General features: G+C 41.8%; 1 protein-coding gene across 1 annotated transcript; it reads right to left on the bottom strand.

Annotated features, from left to right (window-relative positions):
• Positions 1 to 751: 751 nt before the first annotated feature.
• Positions 752 to 19,660, bottom strand: msh2 (mutS homolog 2 (E. coli)). Its single transcript, XM_028029963.1, has 16 exons — positions 19,395 to 19,660; positions 18,511 to 18,659; positions 17,478 to 17,762; positions 17,061 to 17,207; positions 15,839 to 15,988; positions 14,387 to 14,520; positions 13,672 to 13,871; positions 13,491 to 13,600; positions 13,273 to 13,396; positions 12,125 to 12,275; positions 11,912 to 12,009; positions 11,344 to 11,589; positions 8,730 to 8,934; positions 8,408 to 8,655; positions 3,740 to 3,915; positions 752 to 2,921 (listed from the first exon to the last, which is right to left on the bottom strand). Exons 1-16 carry the CDS (start codon positions 19,606 to 19,608, stop codon positions 2,745 to 2,747), a joined length of 2,814 nt encoding a protein of 937 aa, XP_027885764.1. The 5' UTR covers positions 19,609 to 19,660; the 3' UTR covers positions 752 to 2,744.
• Between the last annotated feature and the right edge of the window lie 3,282 nt (positions 19,661 to 22,942).

Below are 22,942 nucleotides of genomic sequence, written 5' to 3'. Positions count from 1 at the left end.
AATTTTATTTCTAGTTTACATTATTTACATTACTTTTTTTAACTTTGCATTTTTGCATTGTACAGTTGAACCCAGATGTTTACATTCAGACTTTTTTTTTAGGTCAAAATTACCATTTACAAAATTCCAAAAATGGAGAAGTTATGTTAGATATGTCTTCAAAGTCAATCTGACATATTTCCACCATCTTTGGAAGCCTTTCTTTTCCTGGATTTATGGTAAACATGTCTTATAAATTAAATAATCTACCAGTACTTTTTTCATCAATATAAAGGAATTATTTACCTAAAACAAGCTCCTATATTTTGCTGCAAAGTTACGTTTAAGTTAGTTTGGTCTTATGTCGAATGTAATAAGATATTTGCACTAGAAAGTAAACCAAAAGCAGTTGGTAGGATTTTAGTTTTTGCAGTGCATAGAGTGTAAATCCAAAGTTCAGTGTCTGTGTCATTATTATCTTTTCCTCTTCAACTCTGACAGTTTATGGGGAGATGAGATTTGTTTCTTAGAAGAGAACTTCAAGGAGGTATGAGACATTTTTTGAAATCCACATTACTTTTATTATTGGTCTGAAGTAATATTTTATTCTTAAAAGCCATGCTTTCATTAACTGGAAGCAGGAAATAAAGGTTTCAAAACATCAGTCTGTAATCTACATAATGTTTCACTTAGTGACTTCTTAATTTATTGAACATGATTGTATAAAAGGAAATCACGGGAAGCCAAACATAAAGAGAGAATAAGGTCAAAACATTGTAGTTTGCTTTCTTTATGTGCTTTACAGGTGGAACTAAACCGTATCGAGTCACAGGTCTTTGGGGTGTAACTTCAATTACACGCAGTGAAACTCGTGTTATAATTTATGAAACTTGACTAACAGTGGAAACAATGCAGAACACAAGGTTGATACTGGAAAAGCGTGACGGGAATGAGTCGATGGGACCAGAGAACGATGGCGGCGACCACCACCGACAGGGTCGCCATCACGCCTCATTATTCCAGACAGAATTTGAATTCTGACCAGCTTCTTGGAAATGTCCATCAGCTGAACATGCTTGCTTTGACACAGAGACCTGCTCCAGAGCGGCACAACGCAGAGATTTACACCCATGGGAATTATTCCCTGGTGGCAAAACAAAATGTGCCATGAAAACCCAAAACTCATCATTCTCAGAAGCTGTCGGTTTGTGGCTTCCTCATCTAGATTGGTACAAAGAAGATGCAGAGAAGGTTTCTCCCCTCAACATTTGCTACAGCCAATCTGAACTTAAACGAAACAAAATCTCTCCTGTTTTAGGTGAGTTATAATAAACAAATGGAGATGATTTAGCAAAATCATTGCTTTTTTCTTTAGCATTTTATTACCTAAATTTAAAATTTCTGCCTGAATATTTTTTTTACTTATTTTAATTGTATGTAGTTATTTAAATGTCTTCGGAGTAAATATATTTGCCCATTTATCAATAACTGGAACTTTCAATATCTAGGAAATAATTTTCTTTATTTACTGTCCATTAAAAGAGCGCCCCTCAGCTCCCCTGCTACTGTGGGGGTGAAATTACTGTAATAACTCAATATTGTCTACAAAGCGCACCGTCTCCTCTTTTCTGACACATTTTAGTTAACCCTTGTGTTGTCTTGCGGGTCAAAAGTGACCCATTACCATGTTTACCTGTAGAAAAAATACCGTAAACTATCTTTTTCCGGCTTGAAATTTTATGACTTCCTAAATTGACCCCATCATTAGAAAAAGTGATACTTTGCCCATGTGGGCTGCACACCACTAGGGTACAAGGATTTTTGACCCGTGCATTATAAAAGCATTTAAGCACCAGGGAAAAAAAGTTCAAAGGCCATACACAAACTCTCTAATACACACACACCTGCATCCCCCTCCATCCCCCCACACACATATCAAAGAAACTGGATTGATGTACAAATTGAACTTGCATTTGACCTGCACCTGGACTATCTTAATAAATACAATAAATGCTAAAACCTAACACTCCACATAGTTGTGGATCAAATTGTATCTGAGTCAGTTTCAATTTTTAGCATGTGAATATAACAGATTATATGACAAACTGGCTTGCCAACGCCTCTGCTTTGAGAATGGAGGACCATTTAAGGGGGAAAAAAAAAATAGATATAATGCTTAAGGTTTTTGTGAATAAACACATTCTGTCAAAATGAGGTCAGCTCAAACATAACCTTCGCTTGTATCTTCTCACCAAGGGTATGTCGAAGAAACTAAGCCATGTCTGTCCTCCGCATGAAATCAGATCTCTTTAGGTTCTCTGGGGGAAATCTCAATTCCACATGCATAAAACTCGTGCTGCAGTTTTACTGAATGCTATCAACAGAGGAAACACTGACACCAAAGACCTATACATGAAAAATGTTCACAGCCACCAGATGACGGTGGCAAGCCTTCAGACATGCCTATTCCTTATCTGCCCTATGTGACGCTTGGCTTCTTGGAAACCCAGATCAGATGAAGACGAGCTCATGCAGCAACAATCAGGTCAGGCGATGCAACATCTTAACCACACAAAGTTCTGCTTTTCTTTCTTTGAATCAAAAATCTGCTTCAAATTCAAAGAAACATGTACAGATGTTGGTGGAAAGCAAATTAAGAGAAATTCTTTATTGAAAAACTTATAGATTATAGGCACTCTAATCTCAACTCTATTCCTACATGAGCTTTAGGTGAACATGAGCATTTAGAGAAAAAAATGTAAAAGTCAGGCAGTTTTTACAGGAGCGCAGCGGGCAAGTATCTCACTGATGTACGTGTTATTTTTGGCCACCAAGTCCTGCTTTATTCTCCTGAGCTCTGCCTTCACCTCCTCCTCAGTCATGGTGACGACGGGAAGTGCCTTCACCTTCTCCAGGAAGTCCTGGATCAGCTTTTCTCCCACCTGAAGGAGACACAGGACGGAGATTATTAGGTATAGAAAGCGAGGACCCTGGAAAAGGCAAAAACTTGGATTTCTAGATTAGTATTTACAAATTTTATTGAGGTTTTCGTGCATGTTTGACAAATCTTTTAATCTCCATGGCAACCATTCAGCTGTGCAAAACGCCTGGTTAGACCTAGCTCTGCCTTCCAGACATAGCTCCTCCTCTGAGCTGCAGTTTTCAAGCTTCCGACTCACAGAGCAGCCCACCCAGGTTACTCCTCCACTCAGCTCCTTCAGACTAGCCAGTAGCAATTAGCAAACATCTGGTGGAACTACCCACCTGCTGAGCTCATTAAACGAGCCACTTCTCAGTGAAACCCTGGTAAAAACAATGTTAAAGAGTTAAGAAAGGAGCCATGCTGTGATGACTTCCTGAAGACGGAGTTTCAAAAAAGGCCTAATATCAAAGCGTTAAATTACAAAGTAAAAATGTTTTAAGTCATATTTGATATATACATACACTATAGCACTTTAACAACTGAAGGTAACATAGTTACTTGATTGTGCTATAAATTTGTGCCTGGAAAATACATAACAATGCCCCTTTAAAGGAAATACTATTCAAGGAGGTGTAAATACTTTTGCAGTTATTTGGAGTTATTTGTACAGAACTCCTGGAAAACAATTGCATTTTCTCAGTAATTTTTACCAGCTACTAATTTATGTTCCGGCTCTGCCTCTGAAGCGCTCGATTTACGACACGCAAGGAAAAGAGAGCAACACTGACAGTTCGCATTAGAGTGACAGCAGAAAAATTGTGTCAAATCGAGCCTTACTTGCTTATCTGTCCGCCGTCTCTTGACCTCGGGCTCTTCGTCCCGCTTCGAATCGTCCCCCACAGGTTCCTGGAACTCCTCTAGCTCCTCTGCCTTCTCCCTCGCCACGGCCAGCACCGACAGGGGGAAGCAGGCCAGCTCAGCGACGTGGATCCCAAAACTCTGGTCGCACACACCTGAGGAAGCAAGTCAGGTGTTTGAGTTCATTCAGCTGAGAAATTGCAGTTTTTTAAAACTCAAACACATCTTGAGAGTGTAAAGAGGCCAACCTCAGGGAAATACATTAATTATTCTGTTGATGTTAGGATTGATTAATCAGTTATTGAAATAATCATCAACTAATTTAGTAACCAATTAATTGTTAACTTGGGTGAAAATAGCCAATTGCTGAAGGAACAACATATTCAGAGCAGTAATTAAGTCAAAATTGTACAAAAAATGTTAAAAACTCCTATTAAGCAGATTTTGCTATACAATTGATTAATCCAAAAGCTAAAACGATTATCCTGTATATACTGCAAATTAAAAATCAGCAGAAGGAAATGATCTGATTAATCATCAGAATAATCGATAACTAAATTAATTGATAACTAAATATTTGCCACCTTAACGGATACTTTGCAACATATGAAAACGTTATGTAAAAACATTCAGCTTTAAGAGGAAGATCAGAAATGAACAATCACTGGAAAAACTAAATACACTGTTATTGTTTCCATTGGGGATGCACAGATATGAAAATTAAAGCTAATATTGATATTTGATATGAATTTAGCTCTTATAGCCGATAACTGATATTCTCCAATATTATGAATCATGTTTGTATCCAAAAAAAAACAATAGGAGGTAACAGTTTGCAGTTTTAGCACATCTTCTTTCTGTTTTAAAGCAACACCTGCATCACGTTTCCACACATGAAAGCCGCAACAACTTAAAAGGAATAGTTTATTTTGCTCTGATATTTGCATGCTGGACTTCAAACAGTTGTTCCAAATTATTTTTTTTACTTAGGTCATTTGTTTTTGTAAATTGGACAACTTGCTTCGCTTTACTTTGGACATTAGATGTTTTGTCTCTCATTGTATTTTTTCCTCTCTTTACTCTGAAAATCCAAAAACTTAAAGGAAATAAATCAGATTCCTACCATAAAACTAACATATATTTGATCAGTTATATTCGTTGCAAAAGTCCAGACCTCATTCCGATATAAACATTTCCTCTGCAACAATTTGGGAACTCTGATGAAGTCATAAATAAATATAAATCATTTCTGAAGGAGGCTCGAACATCAATGGGGTGTACTTAGTTTTTTACAATTTCATTGATGCTCATGTGAACTTTCTTTTCCAGATGGCCGTGTTGAAAACTAACAACATGTACCAAGAGGTTCTGATAACACCTACAACCGACAACATTTACTGGCCATTGGTCAAGCAATCGGGGAAAGTCTGTCACAGGAGCTTTTCCGTGTCCACAACAACATTCCGGTCGATACTGCACGGACACCGGGCTCTCCCTGGATTACAATCCCAGCATCTACGACAGGGCGACGGCGCAGATGTAAACAAAAGAGGGGTGTGTGGCAGCGGCGTGTTAGTTAGCGAGGCTCAGGAAACAGCCACACAAACCACCGCTACCAAGCATCTTTCTCTCCAACGTGAGGTCTCTCGCTAACAAACTGGACGAATGGAAGCTGTGGATTGCAACTGACAACCTCATCCGGGAATGCTGCGTTCTGTTGATCACGTAGACGTGGTTAAATCCAACCATACCGACCCGGAGATCGAGCTAGCAGGCTACACAGCACACCGACAGGACCGATCAGCGAGCTCCGGTAAGAAAAGAGGAGGTGGAGTATGCGTTTATGTAATCTTAATCTCCACAGTAGTTGTTAGCCACTGTTCTCCCGGCGTGGAGTTCATCACAATTAAATGCAGACCCCGATACCTCCCATGTGAGTTTAACGCCATTCTACTCACTGCGGTTTACATAGCACCGGATGCTGACGCTAGCTCGGCCGTGGGACTCCTGCATGATACTATCAGCAACAACCAGAACCAGAACCCCGAGGCTGTTCACATCGTCTCTGGGGACTTTAATCATGCTGATCTGAAATCAGTCCTCCCCAAATTCCATCAACACGTAAAGTGCACAACCAGGGGTGATAAAACTCTGGACAAGCTGTACACAAACATCAGACAGGCATACAGGGCTAAACCCTTAGCCACCTTGGCCAGTCTGATCACGTGTCCCTGCTACTGATCCCTGCTTACACCCCCCTGCGGAAACGTGTCCCCAGTACAACCCGGACTGTCACCATCTGGCCTGAGGATGCCTCTCACCAACTACAGGACTGCTTCCAGAGAACTGACTGGGAGGTTTTTGCCCATCAGGACCTGGAGAACTACACCTCAGCAGTCTTGGACTACATCGGGTTCTGCATGGACAATGTCACCAGGAACAGACTCATCAGGATCTATCCGAATAGGAAACCCTGGATGACTAAGGAGGTCCGGGGCCTCTTGAAAGCCAGGAACGCTGCTTTCAGGTCTGGGGACAAAGCACTCTACAGTTGTGCCAGAGAGAGAAGCAGCTCAGGAGCAACAACACCAGGCAGGTGTGGCAGGGTGTCCAGCACATTACAAGCTACAGATCCAGCAACCAGCCATGCACGGAGGGAACCACTTCCCTGGCAGAGGAGATGAATATCTTCTTTGCCCGCTTTGAGGCGACGCCTACCACAGCAGCTCTGCTCTCACAGTAGAGGAGTGTGAGGTGAGGAAGGTGAACCCAAGGAAGGCTGCGGGACCTGACAGTGTGTCGGGACGGGTGCTTAAAGACTGTGCAGACCAACTGGCTGGAATCTTCACAAAGATTTTTAACCAGTCCCTGTCTCAAGCCACTGTCCCTCCCTGCCTAAAGTCCTCTACCATTGTCCCCCTGCCGAAAAAAACCAACATCAACATCAGGGGGAGCTGGAGTACAGGGATGAGGTGAACCGGCTATCAGAGTGTTGCAAAGTCAATAACCTGCTCCTCAACACCTCCAAAACAAAGGAGCTGGTGATCGACTTCAGGAAGAACAAAACGGACATCCAGCCTCTCACCATCAGTGGGACCTGTGTGGAGAGGGTCCCAGTGTTCAGGTTTCTGGGCATGGAGTTGGAGGACAAGCTAACCTGGAGCACCAACACCAAGGAGCTGTTGAAGAAGGCACAGCAGAGACTACTTTCTGAGAATACTCAAGAAGAACCGTCTCCCCTCAGACCTGCTGCAGGCCTTCTATCACTGCTCCATAGAGAGTGTGCTCACGTACGGTCTGTGTGTCTGGTACGGCAGTAGCACATCTGTGGACAAGAAGGTGCTCCAGAGGGTTGTTAGGGCAGCAGAGAGAACCATAGGCTGCCCCCTCCCCACTATGGAACAGATTTACACTTCCAGGCTCCACAAGAAAGTTTTGGACATTTTAAATGACTCTTCACACCCTGACCTTGGTCTCTTCCAGCTGCTGCCATCAGGCAAGAGATACAGAGCAATAAAAACCAGGACAAATCGCCTAAAAAAAAGTTTTTTCCCGATGGCAATCATGGCACTAAGTTCAAAGGCATAAGAACTTCTGCTCTTGACACCACTTGTTATAAATGTAAATTCTGTTGCGACACCTGCAGGCGCTGCAACCATCTTCTGATGTCTCTTTATTTCTCATTTTGTACTATTTATTCTTTAGCTTTGTATATTATGTATATACACATAACCTGCATCTTAACTCGAGTCGAGCAAATCTCAATCTCGTTGTAATCTGTTGATGACAATGACAAATAAATCTTATCTTATCTTGGTTCTGATAAAATTGATAAAATTGAGAATCAGTTCATGTATTGAAAATTAGGATGGAAAAATTTCTTGGCTCAAGGATGGAGCCGGGTGATTTTCAGCTTGACCAGGGGGGAAAACATCAAATTTTTTCCGGTCCATGAAAGCACCACAGCGACGTAGTTAGAAGGCATGACTTTTCTGGCAGATAAACAAGTTACAGGAAAGTGAATTGTTGGCATTAAGAACAGCTTGTTGTGCTATTTATGCTTTAAATGTGTGCTGGAACCAACAAATCCATTGTGACTAAACGCTATTATTAAACAGATCTGTTTAAAGTGCTTTGTAAAAGGTTTTTACAGACTTCACCTTCTGGGAATGTTTTGTGGGATTTCACATGACAGATCAACACAAACCGGAGTAAAACTGTAATGAAGACAGAAAGAAAAGACACGTTTTGTTGACCCCAGCCAAGTTTTGGTGCGTCTCCTGCAGATTTGTAGATCTGGAGACGGAAATGTTTCTTCATGCTCCTTTAAATAAAAGGTCAGGTTCAGTCAGATTGGATGAAGAATGTTTTTAGAGTCGTCGTCCTGCTGGAAGGTGAATCTCCGCCGCAGTCTCAAGTCTTTTGCTGCTTCTAACAAGATTTATTCCAGCATTACCCTCCACTAAGCTCCGTCCATCTTCCTTTCAACTCTGACCAGTTCCTCTATCCCTGCTGAAGAAAAGCATCCCCACAGCATGATGCTACTGCCACCATGTTTCACAGTGTCACAAATCTGCCAAAAACCCTGTGTAGGGTATTATTAACAGAGATCCATTCATCCACCAATCTAATGGCTCCACTACTGACCTGGTTTGACTCGGTACAGCATTGTGAGCGTGTTGTGGGTCGTCAGGGCGGTGACGTGCAGGTTGTGGACGGCCGGCTGCTGTGCCGCCAAGGCCGTCAGCTCGTGGAAGTGCGTGGCGAAGAGGCAGAAACAGTTGATTTTGGAGGAGATGTGTTCACTGATGGCCCAGGCCAGCCCGAAGCCGTCGTACGTAGAGGTTCCCCTGCCGAGCTCATCGATGATGATGAGCGAGTTTTCCGTGGCAGAGCTGCAAGGGACAGCACAGAGGTTAAGAGGAGACGCTCGTTTTTCCCATCGTGCTCTGAGGTTTGTTTGTCTCACCGGAGGATGGCAGCAGTTTCCAACATCTCAGACATGAAGGTGGACACTCCCTTCACCTGGCTGTCTCCTGCTCCCACTCGGGCCAGAACGCTGTCGATCACGCTGAGCTCAGCCTTCTCGCACGGCACGAAGCAGCCGATCTGAGCCATCAGCGCGATCAGACCCACCTGACGGATAAATGTGGACTTCCCTCCCATGTTTGGTCCTGCAAGCACAACACCATACAAACCAGAGTCAAACTCAAATGTAAAACTTTTTAAGACCTATAAACATGGCAGAAGTGTACCAAAAAATTTTTATATTTTATACTGCAGTGGCTTTTTTGTTCAGGTTCGTAACAGAGGTAAGCCAGTGGAAAAGACAAATGTCATCCAGCAAACCGCTAGGTAGTTTTTTTTGAGCCTATCAAAAAAAGCTAGCTAGCTTTCCTCAAGTCCTCCCTAAAATATGACTCCTGGACATCTCCACTCTGTTTATATTTGTGCATAAAAGCTTGAAAAGATGAACATTACATCCTCAATCATCTTGAAACTGCCCTACAGGGTGAATCAGACTTGTGGAGGCCCGTAGTTCTTTTTCAAATGTCTGTATTTTTCATAAAGTCCCACAAGAACTTAATTTAAAATGCATCTACAGGTGTGCCTCCATTTAACTCAGATGTAATGATTTAATCTACATTAAGTTTATAAAGCCGTGTCATCATTAGCCATTGCAATCTTAACTATTGTCATTAAAAATTCTCTAATTATTCCGGCATTAAATAAAGTTGACCTATTATTCTTCTTCCTTGAACAAGTTAGAATAGCTTAATGGGATTTACAAAGCACTTTTTTTGTAGAAAATAATTCTTATATAGTGAGTTTTTAGTGTGGTCAGTCCTGCCTATTCACACAGAGTTGTTTTAGGGTGTCCTGTCACCTTAAATCCTAATAAGCTGCTGCTGGTCACGCCCCCCTCTCACCAAACATCTGGGAGTTCCACGTGAGTTGCTAGGTGATGAGTTGGGGTTGCTAGGTATCGGCATAATGCCCTTGGATTGCGACTTTACTGGGAAGTTCTTGAAACAGCTGAGTTTCCAGACACCCATCCCCACTATAAACAGTGTTGGTGCCGTACTGCTTCCCCCCCTGAGACGCCGGATGGTGGACCAGAATCGCCTCGAAGCCGTACGGAAGTCTTTCTCCATGGCCTCTCCAAACTCCTCCCACGCCCGAGTTTTTGCCTCAGCAACCACCCGAGCCGCATGCCGCTTCACCCGCCGGTACCCATCAGCTGCTTCCGGGGTCCCACAAGCCAAAAAGGACAGAAGCACAAAAGTCCAACAACAGAACACCACTCGAGTTCAGATCGGGGGGGCCATTCCTCCCAACCACGCCCCTCCAGGTCTCACTGTCATTACCCACGTGAGCGTTGAAGTCCCCCAGCAGAACAAGGGAGTCCCCAGGAGGAGCACTCTCCAGTACCCCCTCTAAGGACTCCAAAAAGGGTGGGTAATCTGAACTGTCGTTCGGCCCGTAAGCACAAACGACAGTCAGAACCCGTCCCCCCACCCGTAGGCGGAGGGAGGCTACCCTCTCGTTCACCGGGGTAAACCCCAACGTACAGGCGCCGAGATGGGGAGCAACAAGTATGCCCACTCCTGCCCAACGCCTCTCACCTTGGGCAACTCCAGAGTGGAAGTATGTCCAGCCCCTCTCAAGGAGACTGGTTCCAGAACCAGAGCCATGCGTCGAGGTGAGACCGACTATTTCTAGCCGGAACCTCTCGACCTCACACACTAGCTCTGGCTCCTTCCCCACCAGAGAGGTGACATTCCACGTCCCAAGAGCCAGCTTCTGCAACTGAGGATCGGACCGCCAGGGTCCCCTCCCTCGGCCACCACCCATCACACACTGCACCCGACCCCTTTGGCCCCTCTCACAGGTGGTGGGCCCATGGGAGGGGGGGGCCCATGTTTCCTCTTCGGGCTGAGCCCGGCCAGGCTCCATGGGTAAAAGCCCGGCCCCCAGGCGCTCGCCATCGTGCCCCCCCTCCAGGCCTGGCTCCAGAGTGGGGCCCCGGTGACCCGCGTCCGGGCGAGTGAACATGAAGTCCAATGGTGCCGTTCATCATTGGGGTCTTCGGGCTGCGCTTTGTCTGGTCCCTCACCTAGGACCTGTCTGCCTTGGGTGACCCTACCAGGGGCATGAAGCCCCAGACAGCATAGCTCCTAGGATCATTGGGGCATTCAAACCCCTCCATCACAATAAGGTGGCAGCCCAAGGAGAGGTTACAAACATTAATTTATTGCCAAAAAATGACTGGGTGTTTTTTTTTAAGCGCTCAGGCTGTTTCTGGAAGCATAAATGACCCAAATGGAAGAATAAAAACATTCAAAATATAAATACAGACCACTACAGGAGATCTTTCCTGCCCCTCAGCAATCACCATCTACAATAACTCTTTAATTAAACGTGTTACTTTTGATTTCCCTTTAGGATCAATAAGGTATTTTTGAATTTGAAAATGTGAAGGTAGCAATACAGGTTTAAGCAGATAGGATCATTATGTGATTGAAACTGACCAGTCACATGAAACATTTAAAATAATGTCCCAAAAACATGGCGCCTCCCACCTGTTATAATATAGAAGCTCTTCTCCCCCTGGACGAAGCTGATGTCGTTGGGTATGAAGGCGGTGTCCGCGTCCGTCTCCATGCAGGGATGTCTGGCCTGCAGCAGCTCCAGACGCCTGCGGCCGTCGTCCAGCAGTCGGGGCCGGACGTACGGAACCGGAGCGGACACCGACGCCACGGCGAAGCTCGCCACCGCGTCGAGCTGCGCGATGACGTCACTCAGCGTCTGAAGGGGATCCACGTAACCTGGAGGCAGATGAGCAACAAAAACCTCGAACAAGCGGTGACAGATGAAGGATTGGAGCATGTGCAGCCACAAAAATTAGATCTGTTTGATTTTTAAAGTGCTAACCTCACCCACAGAAATGGTAATTAGGACTTAAAAGGAATGTGGAGTTCAGGGACCTTTAGAAGAAATGTGACTGAAATCAGTTAGAGAAAAGCACAGAAGGCAGTTTACAGATATTCATCATTTCCATGTAGCCAAGACACTAGAGACTCCTCTGCTGGTAAAATCAATGCCATGCTGACAGGACACCACGCGCAGCCATGTGATGGGAGGCCACACCTGAGGCGATGTTGATGATCTCTTTGACAATGGCGTTCTGGGCCTCCTCGTACTCTTCCCTGTTCCTGGTGTACTCCTCGTTCAGAGAGCTCAGCTTGCTGCAGAGACATAATAGAAAGAGTTCAAGGGTCAGCGCAGCGGCTGACGAGAAGCGAGGCTGGGGGTTATGGATCAGCTCGCCCTGACGTGTACAGGCACGGCGAAAACACGCACCTGTTTGTGAAGCGAACGCCGTTCTTCTGAACATCCAGCGTGGTGAACTTCTTGTTGTTCCTCAGACTCTTCTCCTCCTTGCATGTGACCCGCAGGTAGAAGCCCAGAACAGCGTTGGACTCCAGCTTCACCGTCTTACCGGCTTCCAGACCTGCAACATGACAAGATTGGATTATTTGTTAAAGAAATAAATACCTCTTGTATATAATTTCATAGTAAAACTCCATACTTAATTTCCAAGTTCTCTGTCCATTTTAAAATAACTAATGCTAAACCTAACTCTGAATTTGGTTATGATGCACCTCAAAAACAAAATCTTACCAGGTATTTTTGGTCTAGTTTCTAATGCAAATATCTTAGTGTGCTTGAAATTACACAAGATTAACATACAAGTAAATATTAGCTTGTTTTAAGTCAATGATTCCTTAAAATTTATGACAAAGTAATAGTTAAAATGGCAGATTATTTCACATATAACGTGGGAAAAAGGTCTTGTTATAAGTAAAATAATCTGCCACTGAAACTAACTCTTTATCAATATTAGGGAATCATTGACTTAAAACAAGCTAATATTTCTTGCTGAAAAGTTACTTGTAAGTTATTTTTGTGTAATTTCAGGACAAAACTAACGTTGTCTCGAAAGTATATTAAGGTATTTACACTAGAAACTAGATAAAAAAACTATTAAGATTTTGTACACAGAAAAAGAAGGCTGCAGAGCACGCCTTTCAGCACCAGTTTAATTTAGTTAAATATGGACATTTACACATACACAAAAACATCTCCAGACTTTTCATCCAAATCTCTCACTGAGGAAGTCGGAAGCCATATTTATACCTTTAAAAGACTACAGCAGTGGTCCCCAACCCCCGGGCCGCGCAAGAAATAATTAAATACTTCCGTTTTATGTGTTGAGTCTGGAGGATTTTTTATTTTGAAAATCCTCTAACCATATTTTGTCGGTTACGTCTTGTGCGCCAACATAGAGCTCACAAGCAGCAGAATGAATTAGAAACAGCAGCAACAGCATCGGTGTTGGTCGTCTCGACGGTCCCGCAAATTTCCACACTGCTTAAAAACACAGCCTTTGATTTTAACAGTAGATTTCCGCCTCTTGTTAAGTTGGATGTAATAATTTATGTTGTCACCTAGTTCTCTGGCTGCACTGCTCAGCACAGCCTGCATGCTTTTCTCCAGGGCGTCCATCTTCTCCCTGAGCTCACTCAAAGCGGGATCGAACGACGCCTTCACCAGGAACTCATGGTGTTCGACCTACATGCATGGTACAAAATGTAGGGAAGAAAATAAATGTGAAGATGAAAATACAACACAGAACAACATATTTGATATTAACAATGAACCCGACCTGATTCACGTCCAGAGTGGTTTCAATCATCTCCTGGTACTTGATGAAATCCGTCTGCAGGTCAGTGAGAGGCGAGGTGAACACCGCGTGCAGCAACACCTTGTAGCTGCCTGCAAGCAACAAGTTTCAAGGTCAAACTCGGAGTTTGATGGTCCTGGGCGGTCCAGGATCCGGTGCGTACCTGAGTAGCTCTCCAGAGCCGTGATCAGAGCGGGGATGTGACTCACGGCCTGGTAGACGCGGTAACAGTCTTGCAGCGTCGCTGTGTGACGGTGAAACTTTTTGGCAAGGCGGTGGAGATCTGGAAAGCGTCGCAGCAGATCCTCCTGACAAGTCTGCCTCAGCTCCGAGTCGCACACAAAACTCTCCACAAGGTCCAGTCTAATTACACAAATGGCAAAAATGCAGCTTAATTATACAAAAAGACTGACTTTAAAGGTGACTTGTTATGGTAATGTTTGCCATATATATATATATTTTTTTTTTTTACAAAGAACATTTGGTGATATTCTGTAGGATTGTTCAGTTCATGTTAACTTGAATGACCAATATGGAATTATCCTTTTGCACTTTGACAACTTCTGACATCATGATTTTATTTGTATTAATGGTGCTACTTCAAGAAGGTACTTGTTCTTTACACTGTAAATAAATATCTACCTTAAGATTTTGTCTTTTTTTAGGATGGTTATATGCGTCAATTTAAACTTTTTGTGTGGCCGTCTCATAGCAAAGCTTAAAGCTTAAAATATTTCCAACTTTGACCAACACTTTAGTCTTCAACAATCACAAAAAAACAGCAAAATTCCTGAGGGACTGATTATATATATGTATATAAAAAAAAATCAAATATCAATGATGTTAGATGAAGATTTGAAAGGTGTGGCTTTTTGTACCTTTCCTCTATTTTGGTTTTGTCCATAAGTGGTTGTTTGATCCACTGGTTGACCAGCCGCTGACCCTGCGGAGTGCGGCACTTGTTCAACAAACCGGCCAATGAATGAGCTCCACTGGTGTCGTCAGGCGAACCCTGGAGGGAAAAGGGTCAAAATGTAAAATATGATTCACTGAATCTGACGTAATAAAAACTCAACTGTACCCATCAAATTACATGTCTCTGCTGATTTATGTGTATCCACAATATTGAAAGAAAAAGCCTGAACAGTTTTCTTATTTTACCTTCACAAACTCTCTCCAAGTTCACAGAGGTAATCATACATGTATTGCTCTCGCTTCACTCATTCTGAAATCTTTTGAGAAGATTATAAAAGCTGAGATCACGAGAGCAACAAAGCATCTCATTCAGTTTGCTTACAGAGCCGTCAACACCCTGCTTCATCTGGTTTTGGGTTGTTAGATGGGGCAAAACCTTTCATTTTCTTGTTCTCCATTATTTTTTCAATACGGTCACCACCACATTGACTGGGATTTAGCTGCATAATTGATTTTCTAACAGGAAAAATTGTGTTATATCTGATGCACTTTTATCTGCACGGGTAACCCTCAAGGCTCTGTCCTTTCCTTTAGTTCATTTTATACGCTACTAAATACCAGACTAGAAATGAGGACACATAAAATTTTATGAGGATTCTGTGATTGTGTCTGCTCATTTCTCTGGGGTGAAGGTTTTTTTAATCGGCTGCTCTGACTGCTCATTTCTGAAGATTACTGTCTCAAAATTCTAAGTACTGTTTATGAAGAAGTCTCCATCTCATCCACCAGCTTAACCCATGAAAAATTTAAAAACTTTAATGTCGATACTGTCTGAAAATGTTTTATTTTTGCTTTATTGAGTCAGTTTAAAGTTTTGTTTGTTGGTTTGAGTCGCTTACCCTGAAAAATAAGACATAATTTACAAGAAGTGAAGCAAAACTGTGTGGAGAACAGTAGGAATGGTATTTAAAATGAGAAAAACCCTGCAAACAACAGCAGAGATGTAAACACTTATTAAGTTTATTGGGCGCAGTGATGGTATCAAGTCTAACAATTGCTGGCAGGAAGGATCTTTGATAACGCTGCTTTGTGAACCTTGGATGCAGCAGTCTGTCACCGAAGAAGCTCTTCAGTTCTGCAGCTTCATGAACCGTTAACATATGAGTCAAAATTTTAGGGATAAGTCTTGCAAAACTTCTCTAGCGCTAAGGAACCAGAGCCACAAGGTAAAGTACTCACCATTCTGAGCTTCTCAGAAACATTCTGCATAATGAATCACTTCATTGGCTCCAGAAGTTACAAAAACATGTCCAGTCTCTTCAATTTCCACAAAAAAGCCCAAAGGTTTCCCAGTTGTAAGTACGTTATTAGGGTAAATCAATCAAATCTTTAAAACTCTGCTCATGGTCACTGACCTGGAAGAGGTTGAGAGCCCTGACGGCGGCGTTGTCCAGCCTCATGTACTGCCCCAGCCCCAGCGTTGTGAGGCTGAAAGAGTTGAAGTTCGAGTCATCGGAGAGAAGTTCGAGGAATCGAACCACAGCAGCCAAACATGACATGGCCACCTGAGAAAGACATTTACTAAATTCATCACATAGTTTATGACTGAAAGGAAATGAGACTCTTACATTTATATAAAGTACCAGAAATTAATTTCCTTAAGATTTTCCATTTTATGCTCATCAGCAGCCGCCCTCGGGGAAAAATTAATAGTCTTGTTAAGCACTATTGCAGCTGGAAGCACACGCAAGTTTTATCTATACCGTTTTATTTAGATACAACTTCCTACAAATATTTTTGTAAAATCTCTGACCCAGATTGTCAGAGAAAATCCAAGTTCAAACACATCCGAGTCAGTTTGATTGAAAACCCCTGAGTTGATGTAAGGATCACAAGTACAAACAGGAACAGTCTGATCTTAATGGTAGTTTGGTAGGAAGGAACCAAATTTAGTGGCATATCAGAAAAAGTGCTTCAGAGACAGAAGCTCGTTTTCAGAACCATTACAGAACCGGGACAGTCGGGGCAAACTGACTGGAGTTGCTGCACAGTTTTTAACAAGTCTGCGTTTGCCCAAATATCACCAACCCTGGGATGAATACAACCAACTGTAACAAAAAATATGGAAAAAGATTCTCCAAACAGGACAACGGTCAAACGGAGACAGCAGTCTGATGTCAGGAGGGGACACAGTTTCTTTTACAAGCAGGAAGGAATCATCAAGACCTCACATAATGCCAGAAAAATAATGTTGCTTTCATGGTTTCAGTGATAGAAATACTGCAACTGTGTTTGTACTCAACTGTGTTGATGAACTTAATATGTGCATGGAGTTTGACTCTAACCTAGGGATTGAATAACAGGGTTTCTTCACACTGGCTGCACAGTGGCACAGTTGGGAGCCTTGCAGCAAGAAGGTTCTGGGTTCGAATCCCAGCCTGGGGTCTTTCTGCTTGGAGTTTGCACAATGTTTACCCTGTGCATGTATGGGTTCTCTCTGGGTACTACTCCAGCTTCCTTATATAGTTCAAAACCAAGACAGATAGTTTACTGGCACTGTGGCTCTTGGGAAACCAGAAAGGAACTGTTTTTGATAACGGATGCAATAAGAACAGTCAAACCTTTTTCTTTTGTCACCTGCTTGTCCAGTTCAGGCAGCGTGTTGCTCGCCACCGTCTCTCCTCTCTTAGATCGCAGTAGCCTGTTGAGATCCTGGACGATGTCCTTGCTGCTGAACTCTGCTCTCTTCCTGTCAGAGACCAGAACGCCGCCACGTTGCACCACCTGCACAAACACAGCAAAACTAATCAGTGACCTCACTCCGAAATTTAACCCTACCTCCACCTTTGCTTTAACAATAAACAAGGACAAGAGCTATTTATATAAGTAGAGAATATTCACCCGGGTTCAGTTTGAAGATAAATAAAACAGGTTTTACGTGTGTGAACGATAGTAAATAATAGAAGGCGAATCTGAGTCAGAGTTTCAATAAAAACCCAAAACTGAACCTAAAGTTTCTTCACTGAAACACTGAACTTGAATGAGGGAACTCACCTCCCGGAGCTTGTTCCCCTCAGCGCTGCATTCTCCCTGAGCCAGCAGACACTCTTTGGGGCTGATCTGGACGAGTAGAGACTCCAGGTTGGAGAATATCTCGTTGTCCGGAAACTCACACACCCCCATGGTCCTCTGGGCTGCGTCCACGTAGCCGACCCCGACCACTCGCTGTCCGTCGGCTCCCGTCGCAAACCGCACGGCGACCACTCCCGCGCATCCCTCGCCTCCGCTTCCTCCGCCGAACAGAATGTCCTCGAACTGGGTCAGGTTTCCTGGAGAGGCCTGAGTTAAGGACCAAGGAACACAAACAATAAACCCAACTGGACATCTGGTCTATTCACTGTGATTTGTTAAGTTTATTTCATTTTGTTCCTCTTTTGTAGTTTAAAAAAAATACAGTAATCACATTTGTCACCATCCCTGGAAAAGATGTAGAAAAAGCCTCAAAAAAGGGATGTTTATATTTATTTTAAAAGGGATTTATTAGGTTACTTTCAGTTTCACCACTAATCTTGTAAACTTCTATTATTTTTTAACCTGCGGTACACCAGTTGCAGTTTTCTGTCAGATCATCGATCTTTAAAAAGCTTGACCTGCCAAATCCGAATTTTTTTCTGACACTGAAATACTATTACAGTATTTCTATTACTGACTGTTATTGTGACCTAATAACACAAATGTGTTGTGTTATTAGGTCACAATACACTTTCAATGTAGGGGTAGGTGATATGGACTTAAAACAAATATTGTTCTTGAAAAACATTCCCCTTTGAAACATATCTTTTTAGGATAGCAGGAATGAAATTTATATCCCCAACCTTCACACAGTTACTGCATTTAATTATATTTTCAAATGTAGTGATATTTAATATGTCTCTTGTGAAACAAATAGTGGAGAATATAATGATAAGTACTTGCATGATAATTTTTTAAGGTTTACTCATGTTCTTTATATGTTGATACTTCTCTCCCTCCAAAAGATTATTCTGGAAAAGCTAATTTTGACAGTCATATCAGTAATTTCTGGCACCTTGTACTCGATCCTCCAGTCGTGCTCCTTGCTGCTCTTGCTTTGGTTTCTGTATACCTCCACTCGGTACTGCTTCACCAGCAACAGATCCTTCGCAAAGGCCTCGAAGTTCAGCTTGCTCAGGATCACGCTCTCCAGCTTACGGCTCCCTGTTGACCAACCAGCAAACATTTCTCAAACCCAAAACAACCTCAGAGATGCATTTCTTTTAAATTAGCGTACAAAATACATGGTTCCTCCAGTTTTTGTATTGTCCATTTTATTTTTCAGATTTACCTTTCCAAATCTCAGTTTAAAGTATTAAAATGTAATGCAGATAAGACACTGTAGTTCACCATAAAATTACTGCACATATTTGTACAGTTGACTGATGTTCAATAAGGAACCATGAACAAAAAAGAGCTCCCTATTACTTGTGCTGTTTTCCCCCCACCACACGTTTTCCTTCCACTAAACCTTACATTGTTATACTTGGATACAGCAATCTGTGAACCGCTAATTTAACCTTAGTGATTTTATAGACGACTAACTTAATTTTAGGTTTTTATTAGCTGTAGTAATCAAAATTAACAGAAAAACTTGTATGGGTTTAATCAATTTATGTATTTGTAACTTTTTTAAATAGCTTTTCAGTGTTTTCTGATTTATGTAGACGAACTTCTAAAAATAGTGCCTGATAACTAATAAATTCTGAAAACAACAAATTATCTTCCTCAATGCCTACAAACTATATAAGAGTGAGTGTAATTCAAGCTAACCTTAACTTAGATGCTGCTGATGTATTAGCCACCTGCAGCTACATCTCACAAGCTAATAACTGACTTTAACCCTAAAACATCTTCATTGAGCAGGCGCACAGAAAAGCCGTAGTTAAACCCAGTTACCTGAGCCCAGATACTTGATGACTCCGTTAGTCTTAAAAACCTCCTTGGCAGCAAATATGGCGTCTTTCCCGTGGACGGTGTAGTAGTCGTTCCGGTCGAATATCCTGAAGGTTGTGTCCGGTTTCTCCGGCATAGAGAATATGAAGTTCAGAAAGCCGTGTTCGGCCGCGCTGTCCAGGGACAGGTTCTGGTTCTGCTTCGGTTGCACCGCCATGCTGCGATCTCCCGCCACTGATGGAGCCAAACAGGAAGCTACGACATCCGTTAGGGTGCGTTGTCATGGAAACGGCTCTTCTCTTATTTAAAGGGACGGAAGAAGGCCGTTTCCTAACAACACCGCCGCCTACAGGCAGGTGAAAATTTCGATCCTTGGAAAAGTATCAGGTTTTAACATTTCGGTTGAAACTAGTGAGGATGGGCAAATGAAGCCTCATGAAGCAATGAAGCTTTCCAACCCTTTGTTTTGCAAAAAGGTTCATTACTCGATGCTTCATTCATCACTCACTAGTGACATCTGCTGGTGAAACTGCAACAACCTTGTCACTCAGTTGGATCATACTTCCAACAATTAGTAAATGCAATATTGTCACAAAATCTTCATCAAACTCATGTTTAGTAACAGGAGAATCAATTAAATAATATTTAATTGTCACATGTTTTAATTATTAAAATAATTTGTAGCCAATCTAATTCTGGTATATGTTGAACGTCAGTGGTTGTGTTGGGGTTTCTTTTATGTCATAGACTGATTTGACAATAAATACCTTTGATGTTTTAGTGCCTTGGGAGTGCAGTGCTTGTTGGGGCATCCACTTTTTCTTTGATTTCTAATTGGCTCTGATCCCTTATTAAGCTACATGCAAAATTTTAGTCTTGCAACAGCATTAAATCTGTTTCTACTGTGCAAGACTGATATATCTTTGTTGATCAGACTACAATTGGGTGTAGAATAATAGGTGCCTGCCATGCAATGCATAAGGAGAGCAGTACTACTGCTCTCCTTATGCATTGCTATGGGCAGGCCCCAATAAGCTACATTTGTGACTGAGAGAATGTATTCTGTAGGTTGCAAAACACTACTTCATTTTTCCAGAATCTTAGTGGAAAACAGGCAGAATGACCTTTCTAAAATCATTAGATACAGCAAGTTAAAAACAAGAACATATTAACAGCTCAACCCGTCTCTGATTTTATTTTTATGAGCCTCATGATTTTCTAAAGACTTTTAACTCCATCCAAACAAATTTACAACCTGTCATAAGTTTCCTTTACTTTCACTGCAATATAATGTTTTTGCTTGTTTTTTTATTTTCATTTCCATCAATGCACTTTGAATTGCCCTGTAGCTATAAATGTGATATACTAAATTGCTTCGCTTTGCCTTAAAATGTAGTATTCATAACCACATTGTACATTTAGTACATTATGAGAAATTTCTTTGAAAACGTGGAAAATTTTTAGCTAGTAGGCACTGATTAAGTACAAGATTATTATCATTTTCTAAAATTCATTTATAGTAGAATAGTTTCTTTAAGAGCCCAATGAGCTGCTGACGACATCATGTGATGAACCAGACCAAACCACCCACCTCAGTCAAGAAAGAGTACATCTACAAACATTAATTTTCTGCAGATTTTCATCTGGATTTAGCTTTGAACTTTGACTGGGCCATTCCAACACATGAAGATGCTTTGCTCTTAATCGTGGCTGTATGCTTAGCATTATTGTTTCAATGGAAGGTGATCCTCCAGTCATGTCTTTAATTGCCTCTACCAGTTTTTCTTCTAGAACCTCCCAATATTTAGTTCCATCCATTTTATCATGAAGTTTAACTGGTACTTGCTGAAGAAAACCATCCTCACAATAACAAGTTGAGCCCATCCTCTTTTGCATAATGGTGCATAAGTGCATAAAATTTGAGACAGAAAAATGTAAAAACACATGGAAATGAAAAGACTTGAAACAAGATTAGAAACTTATATAAAAAAATTAAATAGACATAAATGCATCTGTGTAAAAGGAAAAACAAAAATTGTTATGCCTTTACACATAAAATATTTAAACATATTTCATATGCTGGTAAATATTATTTGTTGGAAATAAGCTAAAAATAAATTGATAAATTATAAACATGACAGAAAGTTATTTTTTAAAGTAAGTGGTGCATTTTAAATGTATTGATTTATTTGAGCCATTGTGACGGGGTTCTATTATGATTTAGTCAAAAAAAAATGACTGTTCCAAGTCGGAGATCGTTTAAGAGGATTTATTCAGCTCTCACAAAGATGGCAGGTGCAGATCACACAAAAAGGACATCCAGAGCAGGTTAAATAATCATTAGTACCTTCACTTGCAATAGTCCATCACCTCCTGCGTGACTTCTTCAGGAGTCTAACCACAGACTGCCTCCTGTGGAGCAGAGCCCTGCTTTTAAAGCCACAGGCTCCGCCCACAGACAATCCAAACTAGCAAAAATACTAATTATTTCTAACTCAAATCAGAAGTTTGATTCTGATTTGAATCAAACTTCAAATCAGTTTGAAGTTTGTAAAGTATACAAAATAATAATAATAGAAAAAATAAATAAATAAACTTGTAAACAAAATACAATACTCAATTTAATAGACAACACCCAGTGCGCTCTGATGACATCACCTCCTCATGTGACTCTCTCCCGGCACGCCACAATCCGGAAACACCCTACTTGAAAACAAAACCGGGAAAACGTTTAATGCTAAAAATAAGTTAGAATGAATGTTTAACTGAAGCAGGAACACCGCGTTCAAGGGGGACGATGAACCGCCCCAGTCCAAACTGCAACAAAAGTTAGTTAGTGATTATGTATGTGTTTGTCGGCGTGTGTGCGCGGTTGTGCGGGCATGCTGACACGGACTCTAAGTCCCAGCTCGTGATGGCTCCTCCGTCACAGCCATCTATTCATTACCAGTTTTATTTTTAATTATGTCAGTTTTGGTCCCCCATAACTTAAAATAATCTCAAGAAAAAATGCAAGCCACACTTTTCAGGAGTTTTTTTTTTTTTTTTGAAAAGTGTGTAAGATGTTCCTTTCAATAGCAAGTCACATCGAAATTTGTGTGATGAAATATTTCAAGGCTGAAAGAGTATGAACCTTTATGTCATGTTCTGAGGAAGTCTTTCAACCCACATGCAGAATCAATCAGCGGACAAACAGAATAAAAAATACACTGAGACTGGGTCCAGTGATGCCTGAAGAGGAAACTGTGTTATTAACTGCAGATTTGATACTGATATTCTGTAAATGATGAAATAACCATCTTACAGCCAGGGGATGGGATGTGGAAGTTAGGTTTCTGCCGGTGAAATTCCACCTGGTTCTGTTTGACCGTCTGAGTTTTGGTTTGGTGGAATTAGGATCCAAAACATTAAGTTCACTCCATTGAGTTCTTGCTTCTAAGACAAATGGCTTCCTCAGGAAGTAAAGTCTGCTTAAGACCCCATACAACCTTTGACTGGCCGTGGTGTTAGTTTGGCAAAGAAGTTCAATTTTGCTCACATTTGACCAGCGT

Source organism: Xiphophorus couchianus, chromosome 10 (genome assembly GCF_001444195.1).
Source record: "Xiphophorus couchianus chromosome 10, X_couchianus-1.0, whole genome shotgun sequence".
Classification (NCBI taxonomy): Eukaryota; Metazoa; Chordata; class Actinopteri; order Cyprinodontiformes; family Poeciliidae; genus Xiphophorus; species Xiphophorus couchianus.
This window is presented reverse-complemented; position numbering and strand designations above follow the sequence as displayed.

Coding starts and splice junctions, on each gene's coding strand:
- msh2 (XM_028029963.1), bottom strand. CDS start 19,608: ATGGCGGTGCAACCGAAGCAGAACCAGAACCTGTCCCTGGACAGCGCG. Junction 13,872..14,386: donor AAAACCAAAATAGAGGAAAG/GTACAAAAAGCC, acceptor TTGTGTAATTAG/ACTGGACCTTGTGGAGAGTT. Junction 11,590..11,911: donor GATCATCAACATCGCCTCAG/GTGTGGCCTCCC, acceptor ATCTGCCTCCAG/GTTACGTGGATCCCCTTCAG.